Source organism: Cyprinus carpio, chromosome B25 (assembly GCF_018340385.1).
Source record: "Cyprinus carpio isolate SPL01 chromosome B25, ASM1834038v1, whole genome shotgun sequence".
NCBI classification, from domain to species: Eukaryota; Metazoa; Chordata; class Actinopteri; order Cypriniformes; family Cyprinidae; genus Cyprinus; species Cyprinus carpio.
Genome location: NC_056621.1, coordinates 18,007,722 through 18,035,035, shown reverse-complemented (window position 1 = coordinate 18,035,035; position 27,314 = coordinate 18,007,722). Strand labels below are relative to the sequence as shown.

The 27,314-nt window shown below is 35.0% G+C and overlaps 1 protein-coding gene across 3 annotated transcripts; it reads left to right on the top strand.

Moving 5' to 3' along the window:
• Positions 1 to 1,222: 1,222 nt before the first annotated feature.
• Positions 1,223 to 10,757, top strand: LOC109059246 (GTPase KRas-like). 3 transcript variants are annotated; one of them, XM_019076441.2, is made up of 7 exons: positions 1,223 to 1,380; positions 1,476 to 1,610; positions 3,198 to 3,315; positions 4,314 to 4,492; positions 4,609 to 4,768; positions 6,796 to 6,920; positions 7,862 to 8,084. In XM_019076441.2, exons 3-6 carry the CDS (start codon positions 3,205 to 3,207, stop codon positions 6,913 to 6,915), a joined length of 570 nt encoding a protein of 189 aa, XP_018931986.1. In that variant the 5' UTR covers positions 1,223 to 1,380; positions 1,476 to 1,610; positions 3,198 to 3,204; the 3' UTR covers positions 6,916 to 6,920; positions 7,862 to 8,084. The 3 variants fall into 3 exon arrangements, with proteins under 3 accessions (XP_018931986.1, XP_018931985.1, XP_018931987.1); XM_019076440.2 differs by having other exon boundaries at positions 1,244 to 1,610; XM_019076442.2 differs by lacking the exon at positions 6,796 to 6,920 and having other exon boundaries at positions 1,247 to 1,610; positions 7,862 to 10,757.
• Positions 10,758 to 27,314: the final 16,557 nt, after the last annotated feature.

Here is a 27,314-nt window from a genome sequence, read left to right as displayed (position 1 = left end):
AATACAAAAAAAGGTGTTATTTAAATTATTTCGATGATCAATTAATAACTTAAAAAGGATTTCAAACTGAAATATCAATAGCCTCAACAATCTCTATTTTATTTATTTATTTAGCAAAATTTTGGTCATCCTGCCAGCGCTGAGAACAGTAATACACACCACGTGACAATCAACAACATCAAAAAGCTTCATACGCGGTTTGAACAAAAGACTACAACAGAGTAATGATGCTTAAAATTCTGAATAACCAAAAATAAATTAAAAAATTTGAATACAGCAAAACGGTTTGACGTCATTATTTAAATAAAGACTGACTTGCAAAACCATGGAAATACTGACCCACTCTGTCTTTTGCGTTTATTTTTTATTTTTTTGTGTTTTATTGCATCTTGTAACATCAAAATATAAATTATTATTATTCCAAAGTTCAAATTACTGAACATATGTTTATGTATATGTGTAACAAATCAAATACTAGACTGTACTAAAGTCGTAAATATTCCACTTTGTTTGTTCAACCCTCTTCGTGTTGCAGAATATTTTGTAATTACTTCCATTATAATCAAAATATATAAATAATAATTAAAAGTGAACTCAAAATTCAAACTTAAACCGCAAGGTTTGTGTAGAGTGTATTTCAAGCATAATTTATGCAATAATTTAGGATTTTTCGTAGTGAAATATTTCTGGAATTCAAGCTACGTATTACAAAAGTAATCCACCCATGGTAATAAATTAATGTCTTAATTGTTCATAATGTTTTAGTGAATTTTCTTTGCCTGTTATTCATATATATATATATATAGGTTACCATATAAATTATAATTTTAATTATGATAAAACTAAAACATCTCTTCACAAACTGTAAATACACTAATGCAAATACCAATATTTTTGCTCTTGGTAGTTTTTTATGAAAGAAAAAGCACTAAAAAAATTTTTTTTTTTTTTTTAGTTTTTTTTTTTTTTACTTTGTATGCTTTTTTCACAATTTTGTGTATCTGTTAACTATATATTAATATATTAAATGCCAAAGAAAAAACGTATAAAGTAAAGCATCAAGCCAAACAATAAAGATCTAGGTCGAGTAATTTGTATTATTCAGTCGATAACCGTAGACGATTGGCTCCTTGCGCAGCGTATGCAAAACCCTTAATTCTGACTGACAGGCGAAACAGCCAATAAGATTCCACATACGCGATGACGCACGCACGTACACGTTCCGGTTATATTTAGGGCCTATTTAAGCAGCAAGCCAGTCTGTACCAATACTGTCTTTATCGCTTGTCAAAAGCCGGTCGGTGCCCAGTATCGAATATGTCCTGGCACATCCTCGTGTGCTACCACACTGTAAACTAAAGTGCATCTGTTATCCGTCGTGTAAGCATATTTATCCTGGAATTACCAGAGTGTTGATCATCGGTCAGTTATCGATCAAGCACAGCTCACTGAATCGGGATTGTTTGCACCTACAGATGTTTCGTCTATTATAATGCAAGATGCATGCTGATGCTCGGAAGTGGCTGCTCGACTGCGTATCACTCGTCCTTGTAACCTCCTCCACCTACTGAAAACAATCGTAAACAGCTGAAAATCGTTGATATTTTGGGGTAAGTGATCATTTAGCAGGACGCAACAGTTTGTCCGCCCATCTCTGTGAGAAGCACAGCCTCCGAGCGCAGGCCATGTCGCCTGGAAAGACTAAATTAATCTCTGTTTCGTATGAAATGTTCGGTTTTCGGTTAGAAAACCCCATTAAACACTCCGACGGGATTGTCAGCGGATATATGCGGCTTTATACACGCTGTTTAAAAGGATAATAACATTATAGCAAGGTCACGATGAGCGCTTGAGTCATTAGAGGCTTTTCAGACGCGGAACTTACTACAAACCCAGAGGTAAAAAATAACAAAAGCTGTTTTAACGTGTGCATTTACAGTCAAATAAAGATAAAGCTAGGAATTGATTATAAGTGAGCTTTTCTACGTGTGTGTTTAGTTCCAGTGTGTTATTGTCATCTCACGCCCAAGTGAGTCCGGGCCTGCGATGCAATGGCGCTTAACTATCACTTACTAACGATTAACTTATTTTAACTCGAGTTAAAATCTAAATCACATCTTATTATCTCATACGTAAATCATTTAACCTCGATAAGGCACATAAAATACTTTAAGAATGGTAGTCTGTAAAAACATGTCACACAATGTCGAATAGTAGCATTATGTTCTAGTCTGAGTCTTTTAGTTAATCGATTTTAAGTTATTATAAACCCAAGTCAAAAGTAAAAAGGCCTTACAGAGGACTAGCCTTTAGATGCATAACTTAAAACTGTTAAATTATTTTATTCTGCTAGTGTATCACTTATTGAATCGATTGGTTTCTGTCGATTAATCGGTTTCGTTGAGTTATTGTAACGAAAAGTGATCTATAATGATTATACACAACAAGGTGAAGTTATATAGTAGCATTGTGTAATATAGATGATACATAAATTCATAACATGTCAAATCATGGTGTTTGGAATCGGTTTATTCTACTGGACTTATTAGCTGTAGTGAAGAAAATGTATAACAGCGTAACCATAGGTTGAATGAATAAGCAAATAGGCTTGTTATTTAAGATGTCAGCAAAATGTTATATGTATAATCTTATTTATAAATATGTGATTATAGCAGTAGTATTTCAATTGTAGTATTCTTTTGGTGGATCAGCTGATTCAGTTCCATAATGATTATTTCTGTAAATCTATTTAGAACTGATTAGTTATAGTTATAATTTTAATTGTAAGATAGAAGTTGAGAAGAGTGTTTAATTTTTTATATGCATTTATTTTGGGTCAGTCCAGTAGATCTGGCATTTTTAATAATGTCAATGTGACAAACCTTCGCAGTCTTGCCTAATCGTAAGGTGCTGTGGTGTTCTGGTTAAACATCTGGGCTGGTAGCTGAAAAGTTGTGAGTTCAAAATGCAAAAGGCTTTATTATTGAACTATCACGGTTTCGCCCTCGAGCCAATATAGTTAGTCTAACCCTAGGTTACTCCAGCGGACTGAACCTGTAATTAGTGCACTGTAAGTCACTTTGGATAATAGCATAAGTCAATTGACAATTATTTGAAGTCTGGTAAGTAGATTAAAGCTGGAACAGAAAAAGTCTTTAACTGCTCATTGATTTTCACTGTTTTTTTTTCTATTGCAGGTGAAGAATGACCGAATATAAGCTTGTGGTTGTGGGCGCTGGAGGCGTGGGCAAGAGCGCTCTCACCATCCAACTCATCCAGAACCACTTTGTGGATGAATATGACCCGACCATAGAGGTGAGGCATGTGTCAGGACACTCGCTTTCTACTGGCACACCAAGCTGTGAAACTCACCCATATGTGAATATGCAAAAAATCTACTGTTAAAGATTCAACAGTGCGATCCGGTTATTCTGGTTTGAAAGGTGGATTCCACTTTGAAGGCCATTGTGTCTCTTGCCTTTCACTTTTCTGGCTTGCCACCCTTCTAAGTTTAGATTGCAAATTTGCATAATGGCAAATACGTTGTTGTTTGTTTGCTTTTTCTTTGGTGCTTAATGTGTGCATGCATGTGTGTGTTTTGGGGGACTAAAATTGGCTAAAAGTGTAGTTGTTTGGTGTGTAGTTGTTTATCAGATCTTTTGTTATTGTTATTTTAAGGTGTTTTTGTAGTTTTGTTTAAAGTTTTTAGATGGCTGTAGTTTTCTTTTGTAGTTTTAGATGCTTGTTTTGTAGTTTTAGATGTTTGATGTTTTTAGAAGTTGTAGTTTTTAGGTATTTTGTAGTTGTGTTTTTGTTTTTTAATGTTTGTAGATGTTTTGAAGGTATTAACAGATTTTATTTTTAGATGTTTGTAGATGTTTTGTAGTTTTAACACAACATTACAAAGACAAATTGTCTTTGCAATAATGTGCGCTGATGAATTAAGACCAAGATCATGCATTAAAATGCTGAAGATAATCTTTCTAATTTTAATTTAATGTTGACTTGCACACCTTTTTGCTAAAACTCAAATACAGTTTTGCCTACAAGTACAATTTGTCATTTTACAAATGTCAGGTTTTAATATCATTTTTGGGATATTTTAGGCTTGGGTATTGTGATTAAATTGATATTACAGAACCGGTACAGTTTGGGATTTATATACTGATGAAAGTGAAAGTGAAACTTGTGAAATTTACCAAGTATGGTAACCCAAACTCGTAACTGGTGCTCTGCATTTAACCCATCCAAGTGCACACACACAGCAGTGAGCCAGTGATCAATATGCTCAAAAGATCATTCCACTTGTGCAGGACTCCTACAGGAAGCAGGTGGTGATTGACGGAGAGACATGTCTATTGGACATCTTGGACACTGCAGGTCAGGAGGAGTATAGCGCCATGAGGGATCAGTACATGAGGACAGGAGAGGGCTTCCTCTGTGTCTTTGCCATCAATAACACCAAGTCCTTTGAGGACATTCACCACTACAGGTATACACCACATGCTGTGCACTCACGTAACCTGCAGAATCAGGTTTGTAAAGGGTTAAAACACCTCACAGTGTCAAATGAATTATAGCCGTGCAATGTTCTGTGTGCTTTGACAGAGAGCAGATAAAGCGAGTAAAGGACTCGGAGGACGTCCCCATGGTCTTGGTGGGGAATAAGTGTGATCTTCCGTCCCGCAGTGTGGACACCAAGCAGGCTCAGGATTTAGCGCGTAGCTACGGCATCCCATTTATAGAGACCTCAGCAAAGACGAGACAGGTATGGAAAACATGGGAGGGCGTGTACTGAATACAAGCGTGTTTGACACGTCAATGAAAATGAAAGTTTTTACATTGAAAGACTATTATTTTGACTGATTTATAGACGGCATGAAATCCAAATCAACTATATTTTAAAATAAATATCATTGGTGCACTGTTCATCATTATTAAAAATACATTTGTTTTCCATAAACGTTTAACCTGAAACTACGTTAACACTGAGGACACAATTAAAACAAGTCTATAATTTCACAGTATGTCTCAGTGTTCAATCAAATTCTGATTCATAAAATCACCCCTATATTTTCTCCCCCACAATACAATTTTGCTCAGAAATGCATCATTATGGAAGCTAAATGAGTTGTGAATACCATTTCATGTTTATTTAGTGCATTATGGGGTTAAATATGATTTAAAATCTGTAATTACAGTTGACCATAACCAGATTAGATATACAGCCATTAAGGGTCAGTTGTAAAGCATTTCAAGAACATGTCTGGGTCACGTTTCACCCCAAAATCAAAATAAAGTAGAAATTATTATTATTGAAATTTATTGTTATTAATTTAGTTTATTGCAATCCTTTTATTTTATTTTAAAACATTTTCTGTTGCTCAAAAAGTACCACTATTAGGGTTGTAACAAATTGTACAAAAATGCAGTATGTATCGTGGATATTAATGACAATCTGTATAGTTTAGCAAATGTAATTAAATATGGCACATTAAATATGGTAAACCCAGAAGCTCACACACATGAGCTTCCATGTTGTTTGTTATTAATAAATTAAAATAAAATGCAATATTTCAAACTATTCAAATGGATGTAATAGGGGACAGAGCCCAAGAATAGGTGTCATACATAATTCTGTGTTTTTAGTTAAGCAGAATCATATCTCTGTGAAATATTATATATTTGTGAACCGTTTATAATATGTCTTTAGAAGTAATAATAACAAGGTAAAGTTAAACTGCTCTAGTAAGGCTTTATTTAAAGTATTATATCATGAGATCAATATTGTCTATTTAACAGTGTATTGTTACACCCCCTTGTTGCTATTTTTATTGATTACATTTAAAAAAAAAAAAAAAAAAGTATTTTTGCAAAAGTGTTTTATTTGATAATTTTTTTCTAGGGGGAAATTGTGACTCAGACAGTTTTTGTGTCATTCACACACCAGCTGAAGGCAGCTGAAATGTGTAGAGTTGTAGGAAAGCTGGTCATTGCGTCCTTTTGCTTTACACTGGGTTTATGCATGAGTTCATTCTGACGGGCTTTATGAATTATCAATCAGCTGATATCACACAACACAACTGATCTGCCTCTGGGTTTGTGCCTGGTCTCTCTTGTGCGTTCATTATAATTTGTCTGTGTTTGATTTCATTAATTAATCTCTTAATGGCAAAGAATGCTATTTGGATGGATTGATCAGGGGTTTAATCACTATAAATCAGCTGGGGATGTTGAACTGCTCTGTCCGTCATGTTAAATATCAGGGCAAACGCTCTGCCTCCCTCTGCAGTGCTCAAATCACAACTCCTTGTGGTGCTGGGGTGTAATAAAAGCTCCTGAATTAATTTCTTTTCTCTCTGTTTCGAGCCTCACAAGCTACCCACCGACATCATAGTCTTCAGTACCCACAATTCCCTCTCTGGCTGCAAGCTGAAATGGTTTTGTGTGTATTCCTCTAATAGCAGATTCACTTTCTAATTCTCTCATCTTTGTTTGTATTTATATGTATGTTCAGGGACATTACTTATTGAGAAACTCTTAGAATGTTTTCAAAGTGTGAATATGCCTCAAAAAAATGACATCCCATGGAATACCCTGGCTTTTTTTTTTATAGAAAGTTGATGTAAAAACTTGATTATGCCAAATTGCTTCTAAATGAATCAAAAGAAAACTCTAATATTAATTGTGCCAGCACTATTGTGCCGCCATAAACCAATTCGGACTGTTTCCCCTTCTCAGTGATGATCGCTGTGCGTTCTTTAACACTGAAGGGAGTTGTGTTTTGCACTGCAGAGAGTGGAAGATGCCTTTTATACTCTGGTACGGGAGATCAGGCAATACCGGCTGAGAAAACTCAGCAAAGAAGAAAAGACGACACAATGCATCAAGCTTAAAAAATGTGTTTTGATGTGAGAGGGGTAAGTTTGCCGCCCAGCTGTGGGGTACGACCTCTGTACAGCACTTTACGCCTGTTCTTGGGTGGATCTCAATGAAATATCCAGGTCATATTTCAGCCCAAAATTACATTTTCAAAAAGAAGCCTATTTTTAGGACTGAAAAGAGATTTAAAGATTTAGAATTGTGACATATAATCACTCCTGCCACAGTGTATGTTGTATATGTAGTGTGTGTTGTACTTAAAGTAACGTACAATGCTAAATGTAATAGTTATTTTGTCTATTACTATTAGTTGTACTGAATTTAAACAATGCTAATTTTTTTATTTATTTAAAAACAAAGTTTGTTCTTTTGTTTTTAGTGCTGAATTTACTTTTAAATTTAAAAATGCAATTTTCCAGACAAGATTTATTTAATTTTATTTTAAATTTTAATGTTCCATACAGGACTTTAAAAAAAAAAAACATTTGAAAGGGGAAGTGTGCTTGAATGGCATGAAAATGTCACAATGCAAAACAAAAAGTTTGTGTGTATATATATATATATATATATGTGTGTGTATATATAAAAATATATAAATTTTTTTTTTTTTTTTTTTTTTTTTGGCTATTCAATTTTTGTTAGATTTTGGGACTGAATATGACCATTTATTTGTGAGGTTCACTCTTTATCTAAAACATTTCTTGGTCATTTCTGTAACCTTTTTTTTGTTTTTATTTTTTCTGATTTTTTTTTTTATTATTTTTATTTTTTTTAATTTTTTTTTTCACTATTCAGGTTTGGTGAAGATGGCTTTTTTTTAACACTTACCTGAGGCCAGTCTTAATGTTAAGTGGCTAATGTTTGGAATATGGCAGCAAAAGTTGGGCATAGATCTGTGAAAAGTCATTCTTATTTTTTGTTATAGTGTTTGATGCTTTAGATAATCACCTACAGTTTTTGTTTTCCCTTTATCTTGAAGGGTGTGGACGACGCATTTTATACTCTAGTCCGAGAAATCCGGAAACACAAGGAGAAGATGAGCAAGGAGGGCAAGAAGAAAAAGAAGAAATCCAAAACAAAATGTGTATTAATGTGAACAAGCCTTTCCTGTCATTATAGACTCAAAAAAAAAAAGTTTCACAACTGCATTTTGTACATTACACTAAATTATTAGCCGCCTCAGAATACAGAATGGATCCTTATTCTACTTGCTTTCTTAAAAGAAATAAGCTTTACTTCTCGTTTGGTGCCAGTTGCCCCAAAGTGTTGGTCACCTTTATGGCTTATTTTATCGGGTGGGCTGTCAGAACTGGTTTTAATTTGCAGTTGGTTTAGAGTAGTTTGGCAGATTTATAAAGAGAGGTGTGGAATTGAAGGCAAGGCTTTTAGGTGTGCTGTATGAGAGAGAACTAGCCGTGTAGCTGTTTAGCCGTGAAATTTGCATGTGAGTCACTTGATTTTACAGGAACTGAAACATTGAGGAATTACTTTTTTTTTAGGACCAACACTTTCAGAGGGAGTTTTGATACATTATCACTGTGTATGACCCTGCCTTTGGATGTCCCAGACTTCCAAAAACAACCTGCATGTGAACTTCCATTGTAGACGGATTAACGCGCCCTCTCTCGAAAGCCATGGTAATGTGTATATATGGTGAAATCTTAACCACGTTAACCTTATTTCCCTGTTTGCATGCTGTGTTCTGTTTTTCTAAACTTCCAGGGAACGGTAATGCGTTGAATACTGTATAATAGCCACTGCTGTGTAGACAGGATTTTCTCAGTTGGTCCAAACAGGCGCTATTGTTTCAACAAGGCCATTGTGATATTTTTTCAGTTAAATTCATGAAGGTTTATATACAAGTCAAAATCTGGTAAGAAGTAATATCATGTAAAAAAAAAAATTATAATAATAATAATTGTCTTAAACCACAAAATTAAATGTTTTATTAACTTAAGTTTTTAAACAAGATGGTGATCTGCATTTTATAAAAGCAAAGACTATAGAAGACCCAAGACGTGTTACTCTTATAGTTTTGAATGGGGAACAATGCAACACTCAATATGACCGCTCTGTTGAACGAAGCACCGCCTTCTTAGCAAAAGAGCCAATCGCTAATCAGTAAAGTCATCGCTTCACTGCAGCTGCCATTCGAAGTCGCGGTTGCTATAGAAACAGTCAGCGTTCTGAGAAGCGCACTTGCTGGTCTAACCTAAGAAATAAGCTTTTTATAATGCTATTTGAGCAAAATAAACAACATTTATGGTACAGTTGTTGTCAGATTTCATTGGGGATTTTAAAATATGAGTTTAATCGTAAGCTTAGTGAACAGTTTTGGAGAATTTGATGTTTCCCCATACAAAGAGATAGGTGCACTTGCATGCCTGAGAGGCGTTTTATACTCATAGCGCATTTATACTCGCGCTAATTATTAGGTATGTTACGTTTCTGACAGACAGCGTGTTGAAGCCGTGCAGGCCACATTTTCTTTTCGGAAACCGATAAGTCAAAACGTTTGTGTGTACATTTGTTTTTTTGTTTTTTTTGGAAATGTATGCACTCCTTGAACCTCTGCTGGCTTCATGTAAATACAACCGAATATTGTGCATGTTATTTTTTGACAGACAAAATGTTAAATTCAGCTGTCGCAAATTAATTGACCTTTGAAAACACAAATCTTTTATTTAAACCCATGAAAATGCAGATCTTGTTGTAATTCATATTGATAAATCTTAATAAATAGTTTTTTTTTTCATTACTACACCTTAGCAGATTTTGACTAAAAAATATAAAGCTGCAGTTGACCAATCAGAATCAAGTATTCCAGGTGCGTAATAATTCAAATCTCTTTTCTGTAAGGATCTACACTAGCGAACGCCTCACTTCTGCGCTCAGAGGAGGATTTTTATAACGTATGAATATTTACCCTCTTGTGCCCAGCCAAACAGCGCCTTGATTAGTGAATATAACCTACTGTACCACTAGTTGTTGTGATGCAAATATACGTTTAAAAAAAAAAAAGGAAGAAAACAAATGCCTTGTTTGTTTACGCTGCCATCAACTATCAAGACATTCTAGTTCTAGAAGCCCAATTCTAGTCGAATCGAAGCTGAACGCATAAATTCCCAAGAGTCAGTCGCGATCTAGTATACTGTGGCACATTTTCAGCCATCACTCAAACCAAAGAGAGTGATATAAAGATTTATTTTGTGTGGCAATACTTGTGATGTCATGAGATGATGTCATGTATAGGAGATTTACAATACAAGAGCAGATTGTTGCTTTAAAACCTTCGGTGAGCTGTTTTACCATGCGTCCTTAACCATTACTAGTTTGTTTTTCTAATAATTGTTTATATATCACCGTTTCACTAATACAGAGAAATCTACACGGGAAATAAATCAGGATGTCCGCTCTTATGCAACGTTAAAGTGTTTTGGGTGATTTCTGTTCCCTTTAAAATCATTTACTAGCCGTCTGTAATGCGAGTAGCAAAGTCAATAGATATTTTTTGAATCGTTTCTGAAATGTTCTCTGTCTGTTTGTGTGCCAATTGCAAATGTTGATAAAATGGTTCACGTATAATTGGACCTTGTTTTAACAGCCTTTGTACGGTTGTGATAAGAAAGATGACTATTTTGTAAATTGTGCTTTTTTTGGTTTAATGAATTGAATGACACTTAATTGTAATTAAGGGTCATGTGTTAACGTCTATGAGAAAGTGCCGATCCGAGGTGGTCTTTCGCATCTGTCATGTTTTGGTGAATGTGATTATTAAGATGAAGAAAGCTGTTCTCAGATCTGCACGGTTTTATAAATGCATTAATCTCATCAGTCTTATTTAATGTGTAATTAAAAGAAATACATAAAACCCACAGGAGAGTCTCTGTGTCTGATTGATGGTTAAGAATGAATGCTTTGTAAAATTATACCAAAAATTGGTATAATGTGAAATGAATTTGAATTTAATTGCTAAATTTAATTCTTTTCAGAAGTGAATCACATGAATCCTCATTTATCCTAAATTTGTATGACTAGCAATTTTAAACGGTTAAGTATTTTACATCCATGTTTTTAAAAGTATCCGTGTTTACCAAAGCTAATTCTATTTGATCAAAATACATAAAAAATGTGAAATATTATTACACTGTAAAATAAGTGTTTTCTATTGGAATGTTTTAAAACGTAATGTATTCCTCTGATGCAAATCTGAGTTCTCAGCATGACTCCAGGCTTCAGTGTCACATGATCCTTCAGCAATCATTCTGATTTGCTGCTTTCTCATTATTATCAGTTGAAAACAGGTCTATATATTTATATATACATATATATATACATATATATATATATATATATATATATATATATATGGAATTTAAACGAGATTCACTTTTATACCTCTGCATGCATGTCCCTTATGTGCCACAAAGTGGCAGTATTCTCTCATGCCATGATATAATAGTTTCTCAGATGGTGTTCTGTAATATCATCCTAACAGAATTAAAATTACAGGCACTCTCAATAACTCCCTGATTTAATCCGGGGCACGGTATCATTTCTTCGCATAATTACATTCACCACGTGAAATTAAATATCGAGCTTGCTGTGGATTTGAAACCTACCTTTGTGTCTGGTGCCAAGTTTAATAGGTTGTTCCATATTAGTTTAGCTGCAGGAGAAAAGGACACATTTCATAGGATAAGCCATTTGCCATTAATAATGTAGTTTTTAAATTTGATTGCGATGCTCGGGTGTCCTCTCTGGTGTCTTGAATACAATTTTACAAGGAATACTTAAATCTACATGTATGGTTTCATTTGGTGTGTAGAAAACCTACAGAAACGTTAATAAAACTGCTGGGCCAAACAGTGATCTTGTTTTTAAAATGTATTTTCACCCTATTAATCCTCTTAAAGCCAAGGTAAACATTCTGACCAGTTTTCATAATTTTTTCATGACCTTTTTGTCATTCATTTGTGATTCATGATAACTAGATAACGATTTTTAATCATCCTAGGCAGATTTCATTTGTATTTCAGGTACTAATCTTTTGAATGAATATATTTCATTAATTGTACTTAGTATGTAATCCCATTTCTGCCACATGAAAAAAAAATCATGCTTTCATCAATTCTAATCATAAAAAGTAGTAATTATGAAATACAGTAAGTCATAATTCTGAGATAAACAGTCACAAGAGATAAAGACATAATTATGAGAAAAATATTAAATGATGACAGAAAGTAGATAATGAATTATGTTGAAATTATGAAAATTAAAAAAAAAGTGTTGACATGGTGTGTCATAATTGTGATTTAAAAGAATAAATTTTGGCTAATTTTGACAGTTAAAATTATGACACTAATAATTCTAAGATAAAAAGTCAAGATTATGAAACTGTTGACATTTTTCATAATTGTGACTTTTTCTTATAGTTCAAACTTAGTTTGTCATAATTTTGATGTCATAATTTCTACCGTTTGTCATATTTGTATTATTTCAATGAATATATTTTTATTTCAAGTTTGACTTTTTATGTTATGATTGTAGCTGTTTAGTATAGCTGTCACAATCATGATTTACCAAAAATTATTTATTTATTTTTCATATGTGGCAGAAAAAACATACCACATTTTACACCACCACACATAGCTGATGAAACATTTTATATTTTAATATTAAAAATTATATCACTTTCATTCACAAAGAGCAAAACATTTAGAGAAAAATTCTAGAAATTGTGGTGGCTTATGAAACTAAAGACGGAATGGAATAGTGTATTATTTCTTGTCTCAACGTATTCTAAATGCTTTGGGGCCAAAATGGCAGGGTCCAAGTATATGTTTCAGTCCACAGCTAAATTTCGATTGTCCCTTCCCTTCAGCTCTGAACTAATTGTGTCCTAACTCTTGAAAAATGTGTCTGTGACCACAGTTGTTCATTGTTCATCCTTGTCTCGTAGTGGACAAGCAGGTGACCTTAATACTCAATCACTGTCTTCTGGTTCTCAGATGGTCTAGATTAGGGTCTCACAAACGATTTTGAACCAAGGAACACTTCGTTTTCATTCATTTTTTCCAAAGCCCTGTCCAAAACCCAATTTACGTTAAGATAAAAAAAAAAAAAAAAAAGACATGAAATGCCACATAAACAATGTGATAGACTCTCAAATCCTCTTGTTAACCTTTAAAATAGAAATAACAGTGGCTCCAGCACCCCAAGAGCAAAAGTAGTGAGAGAAAATGGGAGACTCCATTAAATTATGCAAACTATTTCTTGACTGTATCATAGACCGGAGTCCTGACAGGAGAGAATGGAGAGGAAAATACAAGCTGGAGCAGTCACTGTAAATCCTCCTCTTGATTCTCCTGGGTGCACCTTGGGCTAGACCATGTCAGTCAAACCTCCTCCACAGCTGTAATCTCTGGACAACAGTGAGGGGCCTGCATGTCTGATAAAACTGCTGAAACTGAGCAATCCTCATCCGCAGAACCTCCGGTGGGCCGAGAGGACAGTGAAATGGTGGGTGTTCAGAAGTTGACAGACTCACAACTCTCTCAAACATGTCTGTGAAATCCCTCGCAAACTGGGACAAAGACATTTGTCAACGGTGCAAAATGTTCCTGGACACAAAGTGAATTTTGAACGGTCTCTTCAAAAGTCCTTCTTGTATTGTTGAGAAGACAGTAATGAGGCCAGTAAGGAGACAGTATGACTGCAAAATAAAGCACACAAAACTACAGTAAAACAGTATTATTGTGATTTTTTTTCTTATTCAAATTAACAGTTTTCTGTTTTCATGTATTTTAAAATGAAATTTGCGAAAATTAATGAAAATAAATTAAATGATATAATTTTATGATAAATAGATAAAGCTCAAAGGAAGTGCATGTAAAAAAATACTGTCAGTTTTAATCAATTTAATAATTTTCACAATTATTAAAGATTAATTTCTTTAAAAAATCTTACTGACCCCACAGTTTAGTTAGCATACATAATAGTTACTATGTAAGACAAAAATATGTAGCCTGTACAGAGACCTAACCTGTCTAAATAAAAAAAGAGGATGCAGGATATTCTCAGGGGAATTTTATGGCAGGTAGGACAAAAATGTACTTAGTAGCAGTTTAATAGTAACTATTAAATTACTAGAGCTCAGAAAAGGAGTAGATTGTGGATAAGGGAGGAACGTATTTTCCTTTTATTGGACTGCATAAAGCAGCAGGACAGGGCAGTCATCATAATAGGATCCCAACAAAAACACCATGAATTTTTAAACACCTAGAGGCAACAACTGTGTGACAGCGATAAAGAGAGATTTGCTGAGGGTCACAGCTGAGAGAAAGAGGATCTCAGTCTTGTCAAGATTAAGAGTATTGAGTATGTTTGATATGTCAGTCAGGGATACAGAGATTGCAGACATCGAGACAGAAGGGGACATGTACAGCTGAGTGTCATAGGCACACCAGCGATAAGAGAAGCCATGCAATTAAATGACAATTCAGAGCTATCTATAAATGTCTGAGTGCAGACAGGAAAGAGTAACAGTGCCAGCAGTGAGCCCTGTGGAACTCCCACAATGGGGCTTTCCTGCTAACTTGGTGTGGTTCTCTTGGGAAGTGCCTTCTTGTTCGGAAAACACGCACCTTAGACCATATTAAAACTTACATGGACAAAAATGAGGCTGTGAGGTATAGACTTACAATTTTTACAATGGAATGAGCTGAACAAATGTCCTAGATTACATGCATTTTTCAAAACTCACAACTTTCAAAAGTGTTTCATGAAGTTTTTGTCTGATGAAAGCTCTAAAGGTATTACACATTACATCAGCTGAACAGTCGGTATGTTGTTAAACTACAGTACAATCCATTGAACACACTGTACTTATATCCCTCCTCTCAGCCTTGTTTTCATACCTATCAAATAATTAATATGGACCTGCATTAAAGGGATTTTGGTCAGAACAATATGAACGCAATTACATATTTTTTTCTTATTGCTGTACTAAGTTTTTTGTTAGGTGCTATTGCAACAAAATAAAGAGCATAGGATGCACATAAAGTGCCCATATTACACTTAAAAAAAGTGCTAAATAGCACTAAAAGGGTTTTTTTTGGCTCGTAATCATAGGGGAGCCACTTTAAGTGCTATATAGCACCTATATCTTTAAAGATGGTGCTATATAGCACCTTACCACCCATTACAGGTTCTTTATAGGTGCTATATAGAACTTTGGTTCCCTTATTATTACGAGCCAAAGAACCACTTAGCGGTTCTATACAGCAACTCGACTACCACAAAGAACCACTGAAGAGCCAATTTGTGTGTGTGTGTGTGTGTGTGTGTGTGTGTGTGTGTGTGTGTGTGTGTGTGTGTGTTTTATAATATTTTATCAATGAAATTCCAAAAGCATAATCTGGCAAGGTAATTTAATCAACAGGCCAACAACGTTAAATACAGTATGCACAAAAAATTATGATCCATATTTTTTTCTGTTAAGTAAAAAAAAAAAAAAAAAAAAAAAAAAACAACCAAACAAAAAAAGTATATTTTTGTTTTTCATTCCCAGAGTTGTTAAGCGCTAAAGTATTGTGCAAAGTATGCATACTGTGTAATACAATTCATGCAATTTCTCCGTAGGCCTATGTGAATGAAGGAAAATGAAGTTTTGTGGTCTGTCTCCTTAAAGAAAAGAGTAAAATGAGTAGTGCTGTCTGGCAAGTTTTATTCTTCATCAGCAGTATCCTACATAAACGCATAAAAACTAAACCGTACAATTCTACATTTAATAAAAAAAAAAAAAAAAAAAATCTTGCATGATTGTGCAATTGACTCGACCCTGTTCCCGCCAATCATCATTCACAGAAAGCACGAGGCAGCCGCGAGAGAAGGAAACGATACAAACAGCGAAGTAAGACACTTTGGACACGTTCACAACAGTTTAATTTGCTTTAGATAATAAATATTATGGCGAATGAGTTCGTGAAGAGTAGTCTTACAGAGGAAAAAGTCTCGTTTTGTTATCTATCTATCTATCTATCTATCTAAGTATCTATCTATCTCTACAGTATCTATCTATCTATCTATCTATCTATCTATCTATCTATCTATCTATCTATCTATACAGTACAGCTCATTCCTTATATTATCTAATACAATATGCTGATTTTGACAATTGTACTGTAGATGAAAATGTCCATTAGCATCATTGTTTTTTTTTTTTTTTTTTTTTTTTTTGCATTTTATCCTAAAAAGTATGAATATTAGTGCATGTAGTAGCAATAAAACCAGCATTTCTGTTAATATTGCCTGGTAAGATCTTGAAGTGAGCAGGCCCTGTCTTATAAATGCAGGTCAGGTTTATAGCAACCCCATCCATTTTGAGAGGAAGAGTTATTCAGTTCATGGATGTTTTATTGATGCCGAGCTACCCAACTAAGCCTGAAGAAACTTCACATAGGCAAAAGAAGATTCATCGCTCCGGAATAACAGACCTGGATCTCAAGACCTGTGCTGAGGTAAGACTGTATCATCCTCGCTCAACACAACATTTACAGCTGCTGAAGTGGACCTGAACTCTCTTGTGTGTCTTGACAGATATAAAGCTCTTGAGAAAAAGATTGCAAAGCCTTGAGTTTTTTTATTTCTTATTTCTGCAAGGCTTTATAGCCTGGAGAGAGAGAGATGACCAGTAGTTTTTGAAGTTGATGGATTTTTTGAGCGTTGTTTTGAGTGATGCAGCTTTTGCCGATTGTAGTAATACTTTTTGGTATTATAAATTGATTTCGTTTAACTGCTGCTGAAGCCTTGATTGCGACTGGTTCATGCACATAGATGATTTGTACTGCATGTTATCACAATATCACTTTGTCATGTTCTTTTCTAATTGTTACAAAAGTAAAATGAACTTCAAAGAGACATAAAGTGACCTATAACAAAGCATCCAGACAGTGGTCGAGCAAATCTGATAAAACTGACAAATTGGCCAAAAGCTGAAAAGGGCTACTGCCAAAAATTGTGTACATATTTAATAACCTTTCTCAGTGCAGATGTGGATTGACTGTAAGAACGGGAGACTGGTGTTGGTTTGGCACAAGGTTAATTTCAGGTTTTTAATTGGGTGCTGTCACAAAAATGTGGATTTTTACCCTCTTGATCCACACTCAGCGATTCTATCAAGACATTAGAAAATTAAAACCTGTCAAGCTGAAGACATTTTGTCAAATTTGCTATGTCAAAACAAAAATGAACCCCATGCGGCTAAAAATATTAGATAATGTGAGATTTAAAATATGGCAGTGTTTGTTAGAGATAGAAACCAGTAATAAGTGTTTCTGACATTCACATTCGCACATATTTATTTATTTATTTATTATTATTTTTTAATATTAATTCTGGTCCACTCCAGAACATTATGTATTTGTTTCAGAAATTAAACTTGAGGAGCAAAGATATCTGAAATCTCCCTGTTGGCTTTTTAAGTGGAAAAAGGGTACAGGTTTCTAGTTTCAAACCTGTGAAATGAATGAAAGATGTATTTTGTATTGGGTGTTGTGTTTAAAGTCATATGGACCACATTTATCCCGCTTGTTTGGAGTTAACCTTAGTCGCCATTCATTGTATGGAAAAGTGCACTGTTGACATACTAGCTAACATTTCCATTTGTGTTGCACAGAAGAAAGAGAATCACACACACAAGGGTGAATAAATGATGACGGAATTTTCATTTTGGCTGAACTATTTCTTTACGTGTTCATTTGTACTGTTGTTGGGTTATCGTAATGTTTGTTCCTCCAGAGAAGGAAGAAAATTGTGCCAACCAATTCTGGTCTCCCCTGCAGATGTTTGCCATCTGTTTACAGTAGTCTATCATGACAAAACGTTTCAAAAGTGTGCAGACACAGCTCTGTAAGTCCCATCACCATCATTTCACTCAGTCCAGAATGATGATGGTCTCTTTGTTGGTGTCTCCGCTTTTGAACCGTGTTGTTTTGCTGCTTTGTGGAAGTCATGACTGCTGGGGCCGGGTTTGTGTGTGCGATTCGTCGTATATATGTGTGCCCAAGGGGGGCAGGGCTGGCCTCTGCATCTTTCTCTTGCTCCGTATGCTCAGATTGCTCAGATGCGTGATTCATACTGGTTCTTCGCTGGTAACAGGAGGGACATCTAGCTCTTTATTACCCTCATCCGTCACCATCAGTTCATCAATCCAAAGCCCGGCAGCTCTGACCAGTGGCTGCTCTTCCCGAGTCCCTCGTCGCCTCTTTCTGCAATGAATGGGAAATTTAGCTGTCTCAGATGCACACGAATATGGAGGCAGCGGCCCATCAGCCTCGAGACAGTGTCAGGGATGTGTGAAGATGCTGCTTGTTTCTTGCCGTCTCTTTTTCATTGTCCCTGCTTCCTCTAACGTCAGTTCTTTACTGTTGGGTTTAGTTGTAGAAGTGTCACTGTTGCCAAATATTGCAAAACTCAGTTATGTCGGGAATGTGATAACCATACACTACTGTTCAAAATTTTGGGATTGGTAAGATTTCTTTTAAAGACGTTGATGCTCTTATTTAGCATTCAGTTGGTCAAAAGTACAAAGTACAAGACATTTATAATGTTACAAAAGATTTCTATGTCAACTAAATGCTGTTCTTTTGAACTTTCTATTCATCAGAATATACTAAAGAATGTATGGTTTCCACGAAAATATAAAGCTGCACAACTGTTTTCAACATTGGTAATAATAATAAATGTTTTTTGAGCAGCTAATCAGAATATTAAAATGATTTTTGAAGGCTCATGTGACACTGAAGACTGGAGGGATTCAGATTTGGATCACAGGAATAAATTATATTTAAATATATTCAAATAGAAAACAGTAATTTTATATTGTAATATTATTTCACAATAGTTCCTTTTTGTTTGATTTGATTATTTTTATTAAATTTATGCAGCCTTGGTAAGAGATGTCCTTCAAAAACAAATCCAAGCTTTTGAACAGAAAACACCCATTACTTCCACATTTTGATGCATTTTTGATTGAAACAATATTTAACAAGAAACAAAGATTTAGATTGGAGCTTAATTTTTTTTCATTAGTTTCGACTTGTTTGTGAAAATGTGCTTGTTACATACCAGAATGGAGGCTGATGCATGTTTACTAATGCTGTGTTGTGCTAGATGGTTACCTGAATGTTGTTTTTCAGTTGCTAATAAGCTGTAGGTAGTTTTGAGCATGTTGCTAGGAGATTGCAGGGTGTTCTTGGTAGGTGCTAGATGGTTGATTACATTCACAAGTTAAAAGAGACCACTAAAAGTCTAGTAGGTGAAAAAAGTCATAACACATCTCTCCTCAGCAAGCTGCATGATTTGAGGTGTTGTTCATGTCTGTAGAGTTAACAGTGCTTAACAGTAAAATTGTTTCTTTTACTTAGGGATGCACATGATCTTGGAATCATACGGGCTGATATTACAGATTATTTATTTATAGGTTAATATTAGACTTTTAATTTTTAAATGCCAATTTGGTGTTTTTAAAGTTGATCCTTAAAAGTACAAATAATTAATAACACTGTTTAATTTTAAGCAAATTGAAAATCATTTTTATACTGTGATTTTAAAATGTTAGGATGTCTTCATTCAGTACTAGTAATTAATATAACTGGTTTCACTTTTTATTTTTATGTATTTATTTTTATGTTGAATATGTTAGACTAAATGGTATAAGCCATGTATCTGTCACTGGCCCTAACATGAAAGATAATTATTGGCTTGGTGTACCAGTCAAAATGTTAATATCACTGCATCCCTGTTTCCTTCATTTCAGATATTTCAAGTTATCAAGTTTTGATCTGTAAGTAAGAGGATTCTGCAACCTCACGAGGACGCCTGTCTATATTGATCTAGTGTCAATAAGCCACACAAATACTGTACTTCATGATATCAGATATATTTTCATCAGCCAGTTTCTGAAATCACTGATGCAACTAATTATGCATTTGGTAAGACAAGAGCTAATAAGATGAATCAGCTGCAGTCACTGAGGTAAATACCTGAAGGACACCAAATCCTTGAGGATAAATTAGTTCTTTACAAACATTTCCATCATCTTGTGACATTCTTGTGACCTGAGCGAAGTGCCTGGAATAATAATGCAAATATTGTTTTTATAAAATCTGTTCTGCGTTAGAGAATCCTACATGCTGCTCTGGCTGTTTTATTTTTAATTCATCCAGGTCAGTTTTTAGAGGGAGTTTGGAAGTACTGGTTTTCTCAACTGTGTGCACATCATTATAAATTGCATATCCACAATGCTATGTTTTTGCAATGCTAAATTTTTCTCCATGCAGAATATGGTAATGGATTCCCACTACAGTTTCAGCCTCAAAAAGGTTATGGGAAATATAAACATTTATCTTAATGTGTAAATTGTGGATGCTGCTGCTGACTACTGCATAAATCCACATAAAATTGTCACCTACAATGTATCAAGGACTTTGCAAACAAGTCTGAATTTGAGCGCTGAGCCAGTCGCACCAGATAAAGCTCATTGCAGACATTCATTTCAGAAAAGGAAATCATGGAAACAATATGCAATTAAGCTGGTTTTGTTTTTTTCGGTTCATTTCAAAACCTTCTCTCATTTACTTGCCAATAAATGCCAACAGGCTACTTTAAATTCACATAGATCATTAATTTGTTGCTATTGATCGCAAATGAAGTAAACAAATTAAAGTGGCCCTAAATCACGAGACCTAAAGTTTCAATCAGTGGCTTCTGAATTTGTAATTCATAAGCTTGTATAAATGGATGGATTTCACTTTTCTGCCACGGTTTTGCCACTAATGGCTCATAAGGGGATCTATCCATGGAGACCACTGTGTAGCAGTGCACTGGACTGAATGTATAAATTAGTAGCTGCATCATGTTTACTCAACTGAAAGGCTAGTGGGGGCCGAGCCAGAGTGTGTATCCGCCAGTGTTCCCTCATGAGGAAAAATTATGCTTTTAATGCAAGTGACAGCGAGTGGAGAGTGAATTTGTGGGTACGGGTGGTTACCTTAGCGACAACACAGACTGCAAACACGTATAGACTATTGCTCAACAGTGGTCTGAAAGGCTGTGTGGGGAAGAGCTATCGATTTAATGTTAATTCAGTGCTATAAATTTTCCATCAAAAATCAGGATAAATTAACACATTTAACCATGACCTCACCAAAAAGCACACCTGCAGAAATCAGGCAGCACTTAAAGTGCCCCATTATGTGTAATGAAAGGTTTAGATTTTGGTTTTGGGAGCCCCCAACAACAGGTTGACATGCATGCAAGGTCAAAAAAACTTACATTTATTTTTACCTTACTTGCTCAACGACCCCCAAACGATTTGCTCAATGATTTGCTTAACGAACAAGTGGGCTGGCAATATGCTAATGTTCCATGTTGGCTTAGGATTCTTTTTAAAAATGACTCGTTTAAATGATTCAGAGTTGACTCTTTCTTTTGAGAGACAATAACTTTATACAGAGTACACTTTCAGATTTAAAACTTTGCAGGATGTTTTCATTCACTTAGAGCTGTGTTACGAACTGCATGAAAGGTATTTTCAAAAATCCATAATAGGGGCACTTTAATGAGTGAGTTTTACATTAAAAAACAGCTGAATGGAACCTCACAAAATGAAACACCATGCAGGTAGAGATGTGCTTAGCATAAAAATAAAAGGTTGATATTTTAAAAGATCAAATTAATGTCTTTGGACTTCATTTAATTACCACTGTTTTTGATGATATCATCCAGAAAAAAAATAAAAATAAAATAAAATACAGAATTTCAGAAAGAAGGGGAAAAAAAAAATATTTTAGGGCCCTAATGTTGTGAAAGGTAATAAATGTTTAGTTTGTTTAAAGTTTTAATTGGATCACTTGATTCAGTGTATTATAGAAACCAGAAAAATTAAATCAGAAGACATGGAAAAATAAAACCGAATTTCAGAAAACGTAAAGTGCATTTCATAGGGAACCAAAATTTTTTGTTAAACTTTTAATCAAGTGTTTTAGTATTGTCTCTGTCTCATTGCTTCAATTAATTAGACATGCTTTTTGATTACTAAAATGTAATTTAACCATTAAAAAAAACAAAAACAAAAAACGGAATTTGGGGGAAAAAATAAAACGGTTTTCAAAGGGCCATATAGGGGCCTTAGGATTTGTATTTTAATAGCTTTATAAAGAGGCAGCTTCTTTGGCAGTAAAGAAGAATTATTATTATTTTTTATTTTTTTTGCTTTATTTGGTGTTCTTTTGTTTTTTTTTTCTATATATATATATATATATATATATATATATATATATATATATATATATATAATATTATTATTATTATTATTATTAATATTATTATTATTTTTTTCTGTTGCACTATTAAACACTAAACAGTATCTCATATATATGTATATCCGAAATAATTGATATTGGATCGAATTGAATCGAATCGGGAATCGAATCGGGAAATTGGTGTCAAAACCCAGCCCTATTAATCAGCATATGTAATTACCTTTGAATGTTTTGATAATTTTACAGTCCTTGTGTTTGGTATTATATTATCATCTTGCTTGCCATATAAATAAATTTATAACTTTTTTTTCTTTTTAGCCATGCACATCATATTTTGTGATCTAGCTCATAAATTACAGCATGTCTTTTGGTATGCAGTGCAGCCTCATTCCTAATGCAAGAAAATGGTAATGGGTTTCATTTCTCGAGTGCATTCCCACAGACTTCCCTCAACAAGTGTGCAGAGGTACTACAGCCAATTTATTTTATTTCACGTGCGCATGGTCTTTGTGTGTTCATACCCGTGTTCGTGCACAGCAATCTCTTCCTCATTCGAGTCATGTCACAGACTAGACACTCCATTGTCAAAAGATGCTTTCATCTATTGGCTTCAAATATGGCTGTCATCCAGTCCAATTATACACAGAGAAATAGGTACCGTTACGCCTAAAGGACTGATTAAAGACAGAATAGAAGGAAAGAAAGGAATGCCGACTTTGATTCAAGGACACACACGACGACAGAAAATCAAGTGCTCTACAAAAGTCCTAATTTGTTTGGGAATTTAGGGCATATCTACATTTCAGATGGTAGCTGATATGATTTGAATGTTAAAGGGTAGTTTCTTTCTTCTGTTGAATGCAAAAGAAGATTTTTTAAAGAATGTTCAAAACAGTTGATGGTAACCATTGACTTCCATGGTGAATGGCTGCTGTACAGTCTTTGGTTACCAGCATTCTTCAAAATATATTTTCTTGTGTTCAACAGAAGAAAGAAACTCAAACAGGTTTGGAACAATTTGAGGGTGTGTTCCTTTTAGTTTAGGGTAACCTCTTAATTTGATCATTTTATCCACAAAATTGCATATATATATTTTTTTTTTTTCCTGAGCTCAAACTGTGCGCCACTGTCTCAAGCGTATCTGACAATATTGTAGCATACTATTTATTGATACATTTGATACATAATGTATTCTGTTTCAAATGCTATTTTTAAAAACTTAAACGTAATAGTCACAATGGATGTGTCCAAACTGTAAAATGTATTAAGGAGCTTGTGTGCAAATAAAACTAGTCCCTGCAGGTATTTAAAAATCTTAAATATCTTACAGTGCATTACAAATATCTTGATTATCCTTATCCATTTAAGAGGTCTTGAGGATGGAGAAGCAGGAATTGTGATTAACTTCAAAGAGCTATTATTTCTTTAAATAAATGTTTTAAAGACAAAAGCAGTTCACAATCATTAATATTGCTTTTGTGGTTATGCAATAAAATATCTATCTTGCATTTAATTAAACAAACTTGTAGCTTTTGTCAGTGCTGCCCGACACAGGAAGGAATGACTGCAAACATTATTTCACACATATTAAACATTTTACTATATCAGCACAACAGCCTGTTTACAACAGTTATTCTTATCAGCTGTGTCTTCTTTTTATTAAGAAAGTTTTTCTCAAAATATTCTCCTACATTTTTTTTCTCTTTAGTGACACATGCACTCATTAGGGTAAAAAGCATCCTGCAATTTAACATTTAATAAGCCACAAGTAAATATAGTGCTTTTTATTTAACTCTGCTTTAAAGATGTTGTTACATATCATCTCATGACACCAGTGGATGCACGGTACTCATCACATTGGTCATTTTTAATCGTCGCAGGCATGCCACTCGCTGGATTTAGTGTGTAATTGGCATGAAACAAACCCATTTGAGCTGATTTACTGGCGTGGCGTGAAAGAAGTCCATTCATAAAGTCTCGGATCAAAACCCTAGAGTTTTATCCCTGACATCATTAGACCATCTTGTTAGTCTTGCAGTGATTGAGTGCTTCCATCTACCACCCACTAGTGTGGACAGCAGACACTTTTGAGTAGGTAGTAAGTGTGCAGTTTCTGCTGAGATCTACATTGAGTTGTAGATGTGTGAAAGGGGAAAACATGCTGCTTTTGTTCTTTTTTGGGGGTGGAGTGATTTTGCAGAAACAACATAGCAACCTAGGTTTTAGGCTATAATCTCTACTGCATGTTTTCCAACACATTCATCTAAAGTAATACATAAGAGCTTCAGTCATCATCAGTCTTTTACATACAGCTCTGTTTGCTTTCAGAGTTTACCGAACACAGATGACTTAAGCAACATTAATGCATTTTGGTTGCAAGTCATTAATGAACAATAAAGGTATTACTTTATTTAAGCCTGCTAACAAATTCAATAAAGTGGTTATATTATTATTATTATTATTATTATTATTATTATTATTATTATTATTATTATTCTGCTACATTCCATTAAACTTTAGGTGACAAGATGACATGCAATTTTCTGCGCTTGCTAGTATTTTCGAGCTATTTTCGTGCTGAGGGGACAATCTTTGACATTTTGTTAAAAGGCCTTGTTTCAGCATCTTTGTGCCTGATGGCTTCTGTAATGATGCACTATATGTCCTATAATAAGCAATATATGTCCTGGTTTGGGAAACAGGCTTTGCTCCATTTTAACATAACATACAGCAGGTGTTTGGAAACCTACAGAAGTAATTTTACTTTTTGTCTTTTGAGAAAATCTACTGACAGCCCTACCAATGGATGATGCACATTTTCGATCATTTAAAATACTTTTAGTTCAGCAGTTTTGCGGTCATTAAATTATATACAGTATATTTTCATTCAGAGTTGGGTAGTAGCTTCTTACATGTAAACTGGATACGTAATCAGATTGCAAAAATTAAGTACTTGTAATTAGATTATATTACATTTTAAAATACTCCTAATCAGACTACAATTACTTTTTTATGGATAACATGATTACATATTATTTACACAATAGCAATTTATTCATAATTTATTGGTGACATTTTAACATAGGGAACACTTATTCACTATTAACTACGACTTTTCCCTCAATAAATTCCTAATTTGCTCCTTATTAAATAGTTAGTAAGGTAGTTGTTAAGTTTAAGTATTGGGAAGGATTAGGGATGTAGAATAAGGTCATGTTGAATAAGGCATATATGTGCTTAATTAATGGCTAATATTCTAGTAATATGCATGCTAATAAGCAACTATTAAGAGACCCTAAAATAAAGTGTTACCATTGAATTTCCTTTATTAATTTGATTAATGTTTTTAATCTTTAATTTTTAAGTTTTTTGGACATTCACACAGAGATCAGTCATTAGTCAGGTGGCTACACTGCAATTGACTGTAGGGGATTTACAAAAATCATTTTAAGTTTAAGACATTGCATCAACTACTGATAAACACAATAATTTTTATTTTAATTATCACTCAGTCAGTTATTTTACCATGTATTTCTTTGGAAGGCGTTTATCTTTCAAGCACATCAAAATGTACAAATTCACCAACTTTTGTCATCTGCTCCTTGTCATGGTTCACTCGGGAAGGAGTGAGGAGACGCAGGAGAATACTTCAGAAATAGACTTTAATCATCAACGGGCATATACAGGAACTAAAGACATTCAGACATTCAACCTTTACGACATTTAACAGCAGACCTCGAACTCAGAACAGGGAACACTATACACAGAACATGACAATGGGAAGAGGAGACACACCTGGGAACAAACTAATTAATTATCAAACACAACTGGAACCAAATTCAAATAACAAGGACAGGAACAGGAAGGACCAAATAAGGAAAACAGGAACAAACATGTGACAGATCGCCCCCCTCCCGGACGGCGTGTCCTGTGCCGTAACAATACCATCGGGGAGGGAGGCGGGTGGAGAAAAGGAGTGCCTCCAGGGCAGATCAGGAAGCCATGGCGGATCTGGAGACTCGGGAGGCCATGGCAGATCCTCCGTAGCCTTAGCCAGCTCAGCCACGGGCATATGGCCCCGCCCAAAAAAAATTTCTTGGGGAAAACTAGGTACCTTGATGGGCGCTCTGGGGCTGGAGCTGACACTGGAGCGAGCTCTGGGGCTGACTGGAGATCTGGAGCCCTTCCTGGGTGGAACTGGGGATCAGGAGCCCTTCCTGGACATAACGGAGAATCAGGAGCCCTCCCTGGGCTTAACGGGGAATCAGGAGCCTTTCCTGGGCTTAACTTGGGAACGGGAGCCCGCCGTGGGCTTAACTCGGGAACGGGAGCCCGCCGTGGGCTTAGCTGGGGATCGGGAGCCCCCGGCTGACTGGTTCCGGATCGGGATCGGAAACTCTCCAGACACCGGATGACTGCCTCCTTCCAGCCAAGGTTGGTGGTGTCTGAGAGTTTCGCGGGATGATGGTAAGTTATCCTGATCTGGAACAGCATCTTTAGGGTTTTGCCCTTGAGAGAGCTGGCAAGGGTGAGTGGCACAAACAATTGTGTCGGGGCTCACCTGAGCCAGTGATAGAAATATCACCCGTTCTTCCATTTAAGCATGGCAAACGAGCGGGAAAATCATAACTAAATACTAAAAATAACCGTGGGGAAAAGGCGTGCCGCTTACTTTTGGGTCTGCTGTTCTGTCACGGTTCACTCGGGAAGGAGTGAGGAGACGCAGGAGAATACTTCAGAAATAGACTTTAATCATCAACGGGCATATACAGGAACTAAAGACATTCAGACATTCAACCTTTACGACATTTAACAGCAGACCTCGAACTCAGAACAGGGAACACTATTTATACAGAGAACATGAAAATGGGAAGACTAGACACACCTGGGAAACAAACTAACTAATTACCAAACACAACTGGAACAAAATTCACATAACAAGGACAGGAACAGGAAGGACCAAATAAGGAAAACAGGAACAAACGTGACACTCTTCTTTCACCTAATATATATATTTATTTTAAGTACCCCTGAGATTTTCAAATAAATATTTTAGCAACATTGTAGGTTTTATGGTTTTAACTTAAATTTACAGTTAAATATTGT